The sequence below is a fragment of the Athene noctua genome, chromosome 10 (genome assembly GCF_965140245.1).
Source record: "Athene noctua chromosome 10, bAthNoc1.hap1.1, whole genome shotgun sequence".
NCBI classification, from domain to species: domain Eukaryota; kingdom Metazoa; phylum Chordata; class Aves; order Strigiformes; family Strigidae; genus Athene; species Athene noctua.
In genome coordinates this window covers 19,273,781-19,288,838 of record NC_134046.1, presented here as the reverse complement: position 1 = coordinate 19,288,838, position 15,058 = coordinate 19,273,781, and the positions used below count along the sequence as shown (strand labels likewise).

Sequence of the window (15,058 nt, the reverse complement as noted above, 5' to 3'; positions counted from 1 at the left end):
ATAGGCTGGAAACTGGCTAAAGTCTCTCTTGGTATCTCACCATCTCCTTGACTGTGAGAGAGAAGCCTTCTCTCACTGGGTATTTGTCCTTCTGGATGCAACCTGGAGTAGAAATAATAGTTTATTAAAATTTAAATACAACTTTTGAAAACTTGCCCAGACAAACAAAATGTTAATGTAAGTTTTGGCTTGGTCTTCACTGCTTGGGAAATGACTCCTCCCCTGTAATAAGCTGAGCTGTAGCAGTTCTGTTATTCCAATCACCATAGCCACAAGTATCACCTGCAACACATCTGAAGCACGCTACCCTTCAGCACACCTGCTATCCCCTTACATCTCACATGCAGGGAGGGAAGGATGTGCAAGCATCCCACAGAAACAACACAGTGTTGGTGTTCTTTCTCTCAGGAATGAAGACTCTGAGGAAACATGGGAGCAGATCACCACACGGAAGCTGCTCTAAGGAGGGAGTCAGCTGTTCTCCACCTCAGGATAAGAGAAGTAGCACTCAGCTTTAATGGCAGCAAGGAAGACTACATACAAAGGATAACTTTCTAGCAGATAGAACAACAAAGCACCAGAACAGATTGCATGCAAATATCCTTATCAGCTTTGGAAGCCTTTTAGATGAGGCTGGGCAAACATTTGTCAAGAATGATGTAAGCCAAGCTGATTCTTACTTGGACAGGGAAATTGGGCTAGATGATTGTAAAGCTCTCTTCCAACCCATTCTGATCTATGGCCCTGCATCAAGGAATTGAGTGCTGGTCAGTAATCCACACATATTTAGTCACCTGGGTCCCCAGAAATCTCCTGTGTCACCCTAGTGGAGTCACTCTCTGTCTGTCACTGCCTCACCTGGAAAGAAGTCTTGTCCCTACAAGACCACAGGCTCAGCTGAGAGTGCCGTGAGGATAATCACATTTCTTTGACTCTCTAAGGTCCCCAAGAAAGTCCCTTTCACCCCACATCTTGGGTGGGAGACTGGTAACATCATTGTTACTTGCACTTCAGGGCGCTTACATGGAAATGACACCAGACCAAGAATGGTACTCTATCTCTGTCCTCCAGCATAGTACACATTGTCCAAAACTATGGATTAATGCAGTGCTATGGAGCTTCAGGCCTCCTACTAACAGCATGAGGTACAAGCCCTGTCCTGTATCACAAGCTGTGTGGTACCCTTCCAGCTTCCTACACGAGCCCCGCGCCAAAGCTCCGTTTCCCGGCACAGGAATAGAGGTTTAAAGCCCCGCTTTGGAGCTGCACCTACAGTGAAGCTCTGTGTTGAATCCTCCCGGTGGGGGTCTGCACCTTGCCCTGCTCTCCACAGAGCGGGGAGCGTGCGGCAGGACGGCTCTCCAGCGCAGACACAGCTAAGCTGGGACCACAGCACCATCTGCAGGGCTCTGCCAAAGACCGAGCTCTTACCAACTCCTCCTCAGGGAAGGCCAGCGTTGCCCCAGTAGATACTTCACACCTGGTAACTCCCCAAAAAGCAGACCTGAGCGCACACACCACCACACTCTTTAGGGTTCTGAAGGAAAACAAAGCCCCTCTCTGAAAGCATCACTTCAGGAAACAAATCACTGTTTTGACACACTTCCAAAGACCCAAGTGAATTCCCAGAAAATTAAATGTATGTCAGCTACTGGATTATGTAAAATGCCAACTGAAGCGTCAGCCTTCCATGGCTTCAGGGAGTAGCTATGCCTCTGCAGAGAGCTCACGTGCACAGCATATTGCTGGCGTCAGCCGAGCCTCCTGCTCACAGGCAACACAGACATGGTTCAGTGCTTTAGCAAGGGCACTGACAGTGCCTGTGGCTCCTTAAGACCATCATCTCCAAAAAGCTTTGCAATGCTTCCATACCAAAATGAGCGTGGGCCAATATGCATAAAGCACTGAAGAACACATTGTACTACACCAGCACATTCCCTCAGATGTGACTCTGACAAATCAATCCAGCCTCTTGGGAGGAAGAACAATTTTTCTCTATTCTTGTCTTTATGAGAAGGTCAGCAGCATCATGTGATTTTCTGAGACATATAACCACTAAGCAATGCAAATCCACAGAAATGCAAGCATTTTTATTATTGCTTTAGCTATAAATATAGGAATTTATTAACACTCATCCTACTGGATTAGACCAAGAGTCTGTCTTGCTGAGAAAATGTCCTGCTCAGACAAGTGACTGATTGACGCTTCTAAGAAAAGGCACACTGCTTTCTGCAGCCCAGCCACCGGTGCTCTGAGGGACATCTAACTCCAGCCTGCCACAGGGAATCAGCCTACCCCTTGAGGAATGCAATACGATGCCGTTTAACACTCATAAACCAGTAAACTATCCAGCTTTTAAAGTACCCCGCAGAAGTAAACTCTGCATGTTGCTGTTTCATACATAAACACTGCTAACATCCAGGTGAAATCTGTGAACTCATTTCTTTAAATTTAATTTTTAAACAAAGTCTGACAAACTGAACTTAAAAAAAGACCCTAAATTACTATTAAAAAAACCATAAACAAACCTCTTTGACTACAGTTTGTACTCGTGGCTCTAGCAGGCAAAACTGCTATGCTGGAACTTTATTTCCAAACCTAGGATCAAGTGCACTTTAACTGAACTTTTTTAGTTCTCTCCCTCCCTAGATTCCCTCTACGGTGTTTAACCAGGGCAGGTACTGCAGTCCAGGAAGGCTCATAACTTCACGTAAAGAGCATATGGGACGTGGCAAACTACTGGGGTGTGTAGAGTGGTGGGAAGGATAAATGCAGCGTGAGTGGTACAATGGGGTGAAAGGGCCATCTGTGAACAAAGGTGTAAAAGCCCAGAGGGTGGGGAAAGGATCCAACTGGAGACCTGAGCATTGGTACATCAGAGAGCTCAGATATCTCTGGAAAAGCAGGATTCAAGAGCTAAAGAGTGAATGAAAAAGTGGGAGTGTGAGTGTAGGAGAGGTAGAAGGGAAAGGGACTAGATGTGTTAGTGCTCATGTAATGCCCTCTGAATCTGCTGCAGCCTTCCAAATAGATGCCGTTTGCCGATGCATCTCCTACCTAATGCTTCTGGCTATGCACTCCAGTTCAGCCCGGACAGGGAGCCTGACAGCACCTCCCTGGCACACAGAGACTGCAAAAGTCACTGTCTGGGCACCTCCACCCCTATGGAGTGCTCACCTCCACTGGCCCAGCAACTCCTTCATTCAGACTGGTAGACAAGATCCTTTCATTTGCTCTCTTTCCTTTGTTCCCTGGCTAGCTATGGTCAGGAAGGAAATTTGGGACACTGGAAACTGCAGCAACAATAAGCAGCAGCTTGAATTTAATCCTGCTGTTATTTATAATGTCATGATGTTGACTGTCCATTCCAGGGACTTCTCTCAGTGTTGTCTGAGGCAGCCCTACTCTGAGTCATCCTTCCCAAAGAAACAGACCTCAGCTATTCCCACTGCTGTCAAGAGACTGGGTCCTACTCCAAGCTTAGCTGCTTGTCAAATTGCGTACAAGTCATTTCACCTCCCATTATTCAACTTCTCCATCTGCAAAACTGGAGTAGCAATTCTGGCCTTCTTGGTAAAGTCCTGCATTTAAATGCCTTACATCAAAGTTAGGCGTTATTATTACTCTCAGAAGCAACGTCCGGGTGCCAGGTGTTTATTCAGGTCTGCTAGCATGTTTGAAAACGTAATTGCACAGCAGTTCTTGCAAGGACACAATCTGAAGCACGATCTTTATTACAATGTTTCAGTTGTTTCTGGCAGCGTCCACCAAGTGTCAGGTGCTGGAGATCGAGATAGTGTAACATGTGCACTGATCCTTCAGTAACAGGTCCCGCAGCAGAACTGGGAAACAAAGTTTGCTTTGCTGTTGGAGATTACTCCAAGAGCATCAGAAACCTGGAACAGAACTGAATTTGAAGTGTGCAAGTTAGTCCCATTATACCTGCAAATCCATGTGCCAATGTAAGCAAGAGTTTGGACCTATCATCCAATCTGTTCATATTCAATATAAATTTATCTCAAGGCCAAAAAAAGTAGGTTTTTTTCTAGGTCAAATGGTTGATCTGACATATTTTTATTTAAATATCTGGAGCTGTGAACTCTTCCATACTGGGTCCTGAGATTAACGAGTCACTTCAGCAGAGCAAACTAAAAAATTGTATGCAGTTCCTCGAGTAAGGTGAAATACTTCTACATGCTCTGCCGAACTTCTGCATCTCTGGATGAAGTCTGTATCAGAAAACGAGGGGGGCTGCCACTGCAGGGAGACTTCAGTGCACTGGGGAATGAACTGGAGATTCCTTTTGCCACGCAGAATTTTCAACAAGCTGTTCATCAGGGCTCACCAGCGAAAAGCATACTGCAAGAAGAGTAATTTCTGGTATAATTGTCATCTGCTTTGTTTTTGGATGTGCAGAAACCTAGGCCTGTGGGGAAAAGAATGACCAGAGCTTTAAGTCTTGCTAGGGAGAACATGCTTCTCTCCATCCTACAAAAGCAGCAGTTTTCCAATGGCAACAGTCTCACCAGAGCTAGCAGCCCACCAGAAATGCTTACCTTCATCAAGATTTCTGACCCAAAACCATTGCCAGGCTATCTCAGGAGATGAGAAGATTGAGATACTTGAAGGGAGTCCCTATTTTAGTAAAGATTGGCTTCAGCTATGGACTTTCTCTGGCTGAGTTCATTCAATACATCAGGGTGCTAGGTGAAATGCTGGGGTTTCAACCCCAAGCCCCAAATTAAGGTTGACATGTGGGTGATTCCCACAGCCCTTCACAAAGGGGGGGTGAGTTTCCCTTTAGGCTTCCCCCCAGGGTGGGCCGGCCTGGCAGACAGAGCCATTGGGTAAAGGAGCCCCAGGGGTCCCGCAGTCAGTAACAAAGGTCAGGTGTCCCACTGAGGGATAAAGCTGGGACCACTTGCAGGCAGGGGCAGTGTCTGTGTGTGAGGTGGATGCCCTGTGCAGAGTTCCCTGTTGGGGAAGGACCTCCCGCCTCCCTGGGACTGGGCTCCAGTCAGCTCTGGCTTTTGTAAATGCGGGCTGTGTAGAGATTCAGTATGTGGCTTCCTTGGTCTTATGTGTTTGGCTTGTTGACTCAGTTGTCTCCCATCCCTTCTATGGGAGATGCATTTCACCATTTATTCCACCCGTTGCTGGTCGTGCGGTGTCGCTGTTGGGGTCAGTGGGATTGATGTTGATTATGTATAATCTGACTTGTTTGTACCCCCAGCGCTCACCCAGGTACTGACCCTTTTGTATCAAATACAATTTGGTTATTGGTTCATCTTTATGCTGGCTGTGTCCTTTATGCTAGGCCTAATAATTGGCAAAACACTAGGATATAATAATAATAACACAAAGGTGACAGAGCTATACTGGAAGAAAAAATAGGAGGGAAAAAAAAGACTTACTTGCCACAGAAGTCCTTGTGAACGGCACGGAGGACAAGTAGTAAGTTGGGGTGTGCCTGTAGCCACTTCTCCACCATATCTGGGTGTCTGGGATCAACTTCCAGAAACACACTCCTGAAAGGATATATTTGGGAGTAGGAAGTGGGGAGAGGCACACATTTAGGTTGCTAAACATAAAAATTAAGGTCTGTCTTTCCGGATGATTCCTACCAGTGCAGGAAATGAGGTCAGCAAGCACACTGCAGTCCAGTAGTCCTAAAACAGATCATAGCTGTCCATTTAAGATGCACATCTCAACTGCCTCCTTCAGAGGGAGAAAGTGTTGATCTTGGCAGGAATTCTTATGGTACTTCTCTGTGCAGTTAAACCCTTGTATCAAGATGCAAGGATCCCTTTTGAACCCCATGCAGAGATACTGCCAGCTCTGTCTTTCTGAAGCCCCCAAAGATTTAAGGCCAGAATGAAATTTTATGGCACAAGTGCATGAACACAGAGCACTGGACTGGCAGCATGAAGTTCCTCTTCGTATAAGCAGGGTGACGTTAAGTCCCAGTAGCCAGAGTCAAAGTACAAGTCAGTACACACAGTTTCCCACAGTAAATGTCTCCATAAATCAGTCTGAAAGCACCACCAGCATTCAGACCATACAGTCCTAAATACAGGACTGTAAAAGGAGAGTCAGCAGGGATAAGGGAACTAATCAGAGAACCTCAGTTAGCACACCAGGACTAGGCCTGGATGCTGCAGGGCTATTTCCATCTCTGCTGCAGTCAGGCTTTATGTCACTGGCCCGTTTCTGAGCTTCCACTCCCACGACAAGGCACAACCACCCCAGCGCACGTGGAGACAATGGAACTGGTTACAGCCTGTGACAGCTAACCAAGATACAACTTTGACAGGCAAAGAATAGAGAGAGGCCAAGCTCTGATCATATGCTCTCCTGAGAATTCCTAAAACATCCCACACTGAATACTCTCTACAAATTCACCAAACTAACTACAAGCTGGGTGTGGATCTCATTCCTGACCTTAAAAAACTTCCACTCCTCAACGGGGGCTCCACCTTATAAAAAAAAAAAAAACAGGGAAAGAAAAAATCCTAACAAACAACCCCACGGGACCAATCTCTGTTGCTGGGAAGTTCTGAGGAGCATCTTCTGCTCTTGTGGTCATGCAAAGCAAGAGGAATGAATTCTTCTGCATGCAGTATGCTTCTCAATATTCCTGTTCCTCTTCTCAAAACATCAGATTTTCAGTGACCTCTCTTATGCTGGTAAAATGTCAGGAATTTTCAACAGGATGTGACTGCCCTGGCACAACAGACTTTTGCATATCAGCATGTGGATCTTCAAGCACAAAATAGGTCCCACATGACTGAGAATAGGAACAATCAGTTGAGTATTAACCATGGAGAAATTTAATCTTTAAGAAACTATCCCTGGCTGATCTTTGTTCTCCTGGGATATTCAGCATTTTATCCTAGCACAATGAACAAGTTTCCCCTTATTAAAGGGTGGGAGGGAAGTAGAGATCTACATCCATTCTCACAGAGTTCTATATTGCTTCTCCTTCAATCAGTTATTCTGCTTAGAAAGCGCTTATTTCCCACCCACCCCCACCCCCCCCGCTGCTTTCTTTCATGTTCATTTTGTTGCTGCTTTGACCTTTAAAGATTCTCACTTCAGTAATGACTATGAAACATGACAACTGGTCAAGGAAGGCTCATATCCCTTTATTAATCCACTGCAAGCTAATTTTTCTTACACACACAACATTTTTTAAACTTCTATTATTGGATTGGGGGGGAAGGGCAGGACACACAACACATTTTTGCAACTATCTTCCCTCTATACCTTCTTGTGTGAAATGGAAACAGAAGTTACAGAAGTGAATGGACAGAAGACATGAAACTCAAACAGAGGACAGTGCTTACCCAGAATCCTTCAGAAGAGAAGGAGCCAGAGCCAGAATTGTTTTGATTACTCTCATCCCATCATCTCCCCCATCCAGTGCATCAAGGTCCTCATAGCTGGAGTGTGGGAATGGGAAGACATTAACAGCAGTCATGTGGCATGAGCCGCGCCCTTGAGGATGGAGAAAGGTGCAGGGAACACACCTGAACTCCAGTACTCCTACAGCAGGTGACAGCACTCATAGTTTTTACGTAAAATACAGGGAGTAAGAAGGCAGCTACCACTAGGCTGAGAAACTCCATGTTGAGCACAAACAGAAAACATACCCTGAACTCTTCCTGAAAATTATGAGCCAAATGCAGCCAGAGTCACACAGTTCCAACATGTGACTGTTTTCTCTGTGCTAGCTGGACAGGGAGAGAGTGGGCTGTACAGCAAGGGATCACTTGCTTTACTTCAGCCATGCCAACAAACAGGTCAGAGTGCCTTCTAACCTAGCAGAGCAAATTAAGATGTAGAAAGCTCAGCTTTCAGAATCTGCTCTGGTGCACATCTTGTACAGAGGTGGGTGTGGGACTTTGTTCTGACGCATGTGACAGTTCCAGGGAAGAACCAGCACACACAAGTAGTTCCACATCCCAAAAGAGTTTATTCATGTTTGTGTGGGTTGGTTTGCTTAAGGCAATTATTGGGATGAGAATGGATCATAGCATTTCCACCTAAGTTTTTTCCCCATGACAAAAAGCTGCTCAGATTATTTGTACTTTCTTTCATAAACTTACACCAATTATTAAAAAAAAAAAAACCAAGAAAGGCTAACAGGAGAAATGTTCTGAAACAGTTTTTTGGACTGGAAACATTAATTCCAATGTGTGTGCTTTCTCCATTTATAAAAATATTTAAAATAGTTTGGTATTGTTTCAGACCTGTAAGCAGTATCAAATCAAAGTAACACTGTATTATTATATACCATATAAACACACCTACACTATGTACATATACACTACATTTGCATGTTTTGTGTGCAGTTGTGTGTAGTATAAGGAAGCAGACAGAAAACCTTGCTTCAAGGAACAGGAGAAGAAAAATCTCTTTGTCTGATTACCGGAGGATTTCTGTGTCCAAGCAAGCCATGTCTTCATGGAAGACATATGGGGGGTTACTGACTATGAAGTCCATGGGGCCCCAGAATAGCAGCTGCTTGGCAGAACCTAGAAAAGAAAAAGAATCAGAACCAGCTCTCAACCACAGCAATCTTCCCTATGAGTTCAGTGTCAAAATTCTATTCAGGAAACTGTCTCTCCAGACACAGTGTGTTTCTGTCCTGTGTGTTTGGCTCTGCTCTTCTCTAAAAAAAAATTTATCCTATTTCTTTTTGGGAGAGCCTGGCCTGCTCACTCTCTCACCTTGAACGCAAGAGTGAGATGAAACTAAGCACAGGTAAAGTATCATTCTTTCATCATCCACTTAGCGGAACATGTTACAAAGCACAGAGCCTTGATGCTCTGCAGCTCTGCACCCATCTAGATGTAAAGCAAGAACTGGAACTTGAGAGAACCCACAAAGACCTAAGTGGGAGCTTAGACCAACTGTCAGGATTCATATCCCTCCTCTTATCAGAGCTGCAGAGGACCTCTAATGAGCGAAAGAGTCAGGCCCTCTCAGCAGTATCAACCATCTAACGGTTTGGTCTTCTGCTGACAAGGTTCAGCTCACTATGCTCATGCTACTCTCTGGACTGACATGTACCAGCGTCGAACCAGACACTGTGGAACGATGTGAGTGTGGCACTGTCCTCAGGCCAGCCTCTTAGCCCAGGGCTTACCCATGAAGGTGCAATGCCAATGCAATGACATGTCTTCTGGCTGGCTTACTGCTGTTTGGAGTATGGGCAGCACAAACAGATTTGCAGACAGAAGATTGCGCAGTCATAGCCCCAAGAGGTAGCAGTGTCAGAAAGGTGCACTAATGAATCTACACTGCTGGAGCTCCTGGCTCCACAGCTCCTGGCTAAGAAACAGCTGAGCATGCATCCACCTAACTAGATAAGCCTCACCAAACAGCAGCTTTAACTGGTTTCAGCCAGGTCCAGACCTAATTTTAGATGAATAAGGCTGGGCATTTAATCTAAGATAAATATCTGGGCTCCCTCTTCCATCAATGGAGATACAGGCATATACATGTTTATTTAAAGCATCCATGTCAGCATGGAATGAATTACACTCTGTATATACTTGCCTCTCCCCAACAACACTAGAAAGCACCTGGACTATCAGCTCAGACACAACCTTTAGACACCTAAAACCAGGACAATTCACCTTCTGATGGAGTCAGGGACTTCTCTCAGCTGATAATCTTGCCTGGAAATCTTTGAAGGGAAAAGATTCACTAGCTCACTTCTTACTGATCTTTATTAACTTCAACACCCTCCTGACGTCTGCATCCCAAAGGGGTCCCTTGTCTGTCTCTCAAGCCTGCCCACCCACCGCCCCACAAAGTAAAAAAGGAGAAAGACAAAGGAGATTATAACAGTGAAAAGAGTTACTGTATGAAACGTCATGGTGGAGGATGTGGATCCTCTCCTGGAGTTGCAGCCTGTAAAATTCCAGATGCAAGGACAGAAAGAAGAAAGATTAGGGGGCATGTTTGTGGATTCATGAATAGCACGTTCTATAAACAAATCATTAAATATCCCATCTCTTATCTGATACACGTATATCCTACCCCACTGACTGCAGCTGGATTCCTCTCAAGCTGCAAGGGAAGTTTAGGATCTGCTCTCTGCCTGAAGAACAAATTCAAAAAAAAGAGCACACTCTGCATTCATGGTGATTCCAGGGTGCAATATTCCCCCACACTGCTACATATTAACTACATCTGCAAAGCCTCCCCCAGGTAAGCTCACCATCCCTGAAACAAAAACACAAAACCACAAAAAAACAAACCCACAACAAAATCACCTGCTTCAAATATGTAAACCTGCTACTGTAAGTGGAGACAACATGCTCATGTGTTTGCCACATTCTTTCTTCAGCCTCCTTGATGATCTAGATCTTAACAGATCTTCTAGCATCTGAATGTATTTTCTAGGCATTTTTGCATCTCACCTCACATGCCATGTTAAGGTGATGAGACATTACTGCACCCTACCAGGAGGCCAGTGCAGCAGAACCCCGGTGGCAGACACAGAGCTAGGAAAAGGGACTCCTTTAGGGACAGCTCATGCACACACTGTACAGTATAATGTATTTAAAATACACACTAGGATCTCTCAGATACTAGTTTCTGACTCATGATCTTTCTTTCCCCTGACGCCTCTGTGCACATTAATTGTGAAACACATGTTATGGTCAGTGCCTTTCATCTGCAGCCAGACATCCCCAGGGTGCTGACACCAGCAGAACCCCTGAAGGCATGAGAAGACACATACACCTCCCCTTTACCTGTGACAAGGGAGCAAGGAAGCATGCTGGCTTACTATTTTAAGAATCAGGTCTATAAAGATCTCAGTAATTCTCAAGGAGAAATCTTGGCCAAGATGCTGATCTCCCTGACCCACTACTCTAATCCAAGACAGAACAACCTTGAGACTGCCAGAGTGCCACTGCATGGTGCTTATGGTGCTCCAGTCTGTCACAACCTGGCATGATCCATCCCTAGATCCCAGCTTGCTACAGAATATGCTTCCTGACACAGGAAAACAATAGAGACAGTGACCGCCATAAATCTTAGGAAGCCTCTGACAAAGCTCCCTTGATGCTCCTGCAACACAAAAGAGAGGCTGGTCTGAAAGTAGCCTTGGTGCTTGGTGGCAGCCTGATGCTACAGGAGAGGTCACAGAAACAGAGAGTGTGAGACAGCAAGGAAGGAACAGAACCTCTAATTCCTCAGCTACATGGTCCACCCATCAAAATATCTCTCCCTTCTCACCAGTTTTGCTTCTGGGTTTTGTGAAGACATTTGAGCAATGTCAGAGGAAGCACTTTGCAAAGTCAGAATGACAAGGGTGGTCAAGATTTGCTGTTGGAGAAAGACTCCAAGCCTCCCACAGGAGATGACATTCCCAGACCAGCAACAGCACATTGTGGCAGAGAATCTGCACTGTCCCCTAACTCCTGACCTCAGTGTAGGTAATGTCTAGAGAAAACTGCAGCTCTTCCCAGCATGTTCTCTCCTCCCACCACAGTGGCAGTTTTCCTCCCAGCTCTTCAGTGTAACACCACAAGGTTACCCAACGGGGTTCATTGAGCATGCTGTGACAAAGGCCTTATACCCAAGTCCTATTTGTCTTTGCTGAGGGCCTACAGTACTGCCCTGCCAGCAAACACAGGTGTCAAGAAAGGGAGGGATTCCTGCATCTGTCTGCAGTGTCCCCAGATGGGCGATCTGGCACTGGGACTGATTTAGTGAAAGACTCACTGAAGCATCTAGAGAACAAAACTGTCATAAGGGAGCTCTGAAAAGAAGGCAGGAACCAAACTGGCTTCAGTCAAGCAGTAACACAGCTTATCCTACTGGCTTCTCTCCCAAGAGCTACAGGGCACCATGCCATGGACAAGATCACAAGGATGCAATGAAAACATGCATGGAGAAATAGGAGGTTCTCTGGCATGGCATTTACACTCCCTCATCCATTCTTGAGTCAACAAGCCACGTTAAAAAGCAAGATTATTTTTCCCAGATGCCAGAGCAATAATCTACCAAGGAAGCAAAAATCTGGCCATCTTTTATTATATCTATGAAAAATTGCAAGAGAACTTGACACATCAGAAGGAAATCTCTGTTCCCCGTTCCTTATAACTGAACTAGGAGGCAAACGGTAACAGTGAGGTGACAAGTGTGGGAAGAGCTTGTTCCTACACATCACTTCAGGCTCACATAAGAGCTGGGACTGGGTTGCAAGAAGTGATGCAGCTCGGTGCAGCCAGAAACAGAGGCAGCCTGTCTCTGTAGCCCCAGTTCTGGCAGCAGCTTGGGAAAAAAGGCCCTGTGGAGAGAAATGTCAGTTAACGAGCACTTCTTAATACTCACAGCTGTCCTAGACTCCGTAAGAGGCAGCCATAGGAATCCTTCCTGAGACTGCTCTAAATAACGCCTAGGGCCCAGCAGTTACTGAGGATATGAGTACATACTAGAGCTCTGTACCTTTTACAATGTCTACAGAGACTGGGATCCTGGACTCAAAAGTATACCAAGATTCTAGCTCTGGGGCTCACTGTCAGTGACAATCTAGAATAACTTGAGTTAAGAAGAACCAGCTACAGCAGTGGAAGGACAAAGTCAACCTGATACAGGTCTGTCCTGACTTCAGGCCCAAGGTGTTTGATTCAGCAGCCCTGAACATCCAGCCACAGCACAGGCGTCATCCAAACAGCACAGGCCCCAGCAGCACCATTCTCACCAAGCCCAGGACTGCAAGGAGGGTACTGAGGGACACCACACCAGCACATCAGAGTAAAAGTGCTACTGGAGTGTGTATCTAGAGGAGCAACAGAAACAAACACAGTAATAACGATACAGGGAGACAGACAGAGAAAGGTTCAGGCTGTATTTGTCCTTAACCTCCTCAGTGACATACACATTCTTACCACCCACTGTCTTGAGTTTTCCAAGTTCACAGGACGAAATAAGAGCAGTTACCATGAAATGCTTTGAAAATCCTTGGAAGACAGACAGCATGTAAGTACTATCGCTTTATTTAGGCTGCTGTCTTTGCAAAGCACATTCACAACTCAAAGAAAAAAACACTCTGGTAAATAAAAGATTTTTTTTTTCTGAATTCTTACACACTTTAGGAGCTCGACCAACTAAATGTTCTCTGGTTTCCAGTGGTGATAAACATCAACTACATGTCCAAATATGGTCTTTCTCAAACAACAATTTATAAAAAATGGGTAATATGTGGGCTTTTACCTATGTGCATTCTCCCTGGTGAGATCCACAGCAGCCTCCTCTTTATCCACAGCTATCACCCGGCTCTAGGACAGAAAAAACCCACACCACCAAACAAGTATTGCAACATCAAGGTTCCTGAGCAGAGGAGCTCTGCCAAAAAGGACATGCAAGATAAAGACCAGCAATTGACTGTTCACTCTTGGCTCCTAACAGCAATAGCTCATGAAGAATGCCTCTCAGGGCACTGATGGGATCACAAGTCACTTCTAGGAAGGCCACTAACGTGACAGAAGGCACTCTGCAACACTGCCAACAGTCTACCAAAATAGACAGGCTGGTGACCAAACTGCTCAGCTGACAACAATGGAGTCACACTGACTCACATCACCTGGTATGTTCATAGCTCCTAGCAGTCTGAGACTCAACACTCTGGCTCGTCTGGAGTAGACACAGCTTAAAGGAAGATCAAGTTCTAGGCTTCTCCTCTCTCATGCAGACAGAATCCCTCCCAGCATTAACACAACAACTTGGACAGAGGTTCTGGCATTTTCCATCTGTTACACAGACACCTTTTGCCTAGTTACTCCACTGCAGTCCTTACACCAGTTTCACTGTGTGTATTGACTGCATGTACTTGACTGTGTATCAGGTATTTGAGAGCCTTCCAGTGTACATTAAGAGATAAGACTACACAGAGATTTATTTGACCTTCCAATCCACCTTGGGAAAAGTGCAGGCAAAGGCCTGACTTGGTTTTGCTTTGCTTAATGTTTTTTGAACACAGATGTTGGTATTTATATAGAGGAAGCATCCTTAAAGAAACTGCTTTGCATTTGGAGATGAAGGTGTGACTGGCCATCATTAATTTCACAGCCTGAGACTAGAACCCACACACATGAAGCTGGCCCTTAAGGTGAAGGACACAGCTGAATCCATAAGCAAAAAGTTGCTGTTGTCTTCTCAGTACCTTAGGGCCAAATTCTGGCTCAAACACTAAAGAGATCACACAGTGTAAACTCCAGTTAGCTGTCAGTGTGGCTACCACTAACTCCAATCAGTCAAGAGTCCTTATTTGTCTGGGCACAGCAGTTTGTGTTAGCCACCTGGGAAAGGACTGTTACCAGTTACAGGACCAGACAGACACAGCTCTTTAACTTAACAGGCAAGGAAAAGAGCATAAAGTACAGCTCAGGAAATCAAAGTAATTATACTTTAAAGTCATGAAGCTCAAGTATTAACCTTATTAGGTCACTGGGAGGAAGAACACAGGCATCAACATATAATTCTTACACACCAAATCTTATACTTCTCCAAGAGGAGGGGTTGGCAACATCAATTCTTGTTCATGAGAAGGAACTGGCTGGTTTGCAATTCTGAGAAAAGGGGAATATTTTTTCCCCCAACCACATGCAAAGAGATCTTGGATTCATTTCTCTTTCTGCCTACCAACAGTATCTCAGTAATCATGTTACATGCCACAGTAATCAGAGGCAAGAAGGGCTTTGGTCACCCAGATTTCAGTCCCCTTCCTGCTCTTTTCACTCTGTTCAAAAGGTGTGGGTTGTTATTAAAGAACAAAAGACTTAAAAAAAAAAAAAAATGTTTTGGCAGTGTGACATATGCTTGTCATATTGATCCCAAGTACTGCCACTTCTACGGTAATCCCTTCCCTGCATTCATTTAGTCTTCAGTCTCCTAGAGACAAGATCTTCTGATTCACAGTAAGGTGATTTTGAGAGTTGACTGCCCCATGAATTCGACTAATAGAGTGTGTGTCCCTGCCTCAGTCCCTCTTGTCCACAGCCCAGGATACTAGCTTAAACTAACACCCACCAGT

The 15,058-nt window shown here is 45.1% G+C and overlaps 1 protein-coding gene across 2 annotated transcripts in view; it reads right to left on the bottom strand.

The window, feature by feature from the left end:
* Positions 1-2,077: 2,077 nt before the first annotated feature.
* Positions 2,078-15,058, bottom strand: part of HEMK1 (HemK methyltransferase 1, mitochondrial release factors N(5)-glutamine) — a 35,751-nt gene continuing 22,770 nt past the window's right edge. Inside the window, exons 6-11 of one of the 2 annotated variants that reach the window (XM_074914296.1) lie at positions 13,240-13,304; positions 9,872-9,921; positions 8,432-8,537; positions 7,347-7,442; positions 5,415-5,528; positions 2,078-4,426 (exon numbers count right to left, since the gene is read on the bottom strand). In XM_074914296.1, coding sequence (XP_074770397.1) covers positions 4,390-4,426; positions 5,415-5,528; positions 7,347-7,442; positions 8,432-8,537; positions 9,872-9,921; positions 13,240-13,304 — 468 coding nt within the window. In that variant the 3' untranslated portion in view covers positions 2,078-4,389. The remainder of the gene's footprint in view (positions 4,427-5,414; positions 5,529-7,346; positions 7,443-8,431; positions 8,538-9,871; positions 9,922-13,239; positions 13,305-15,058) is intronic. The other variant, XM_074914297.1, reaches the window with a different exon arrangement.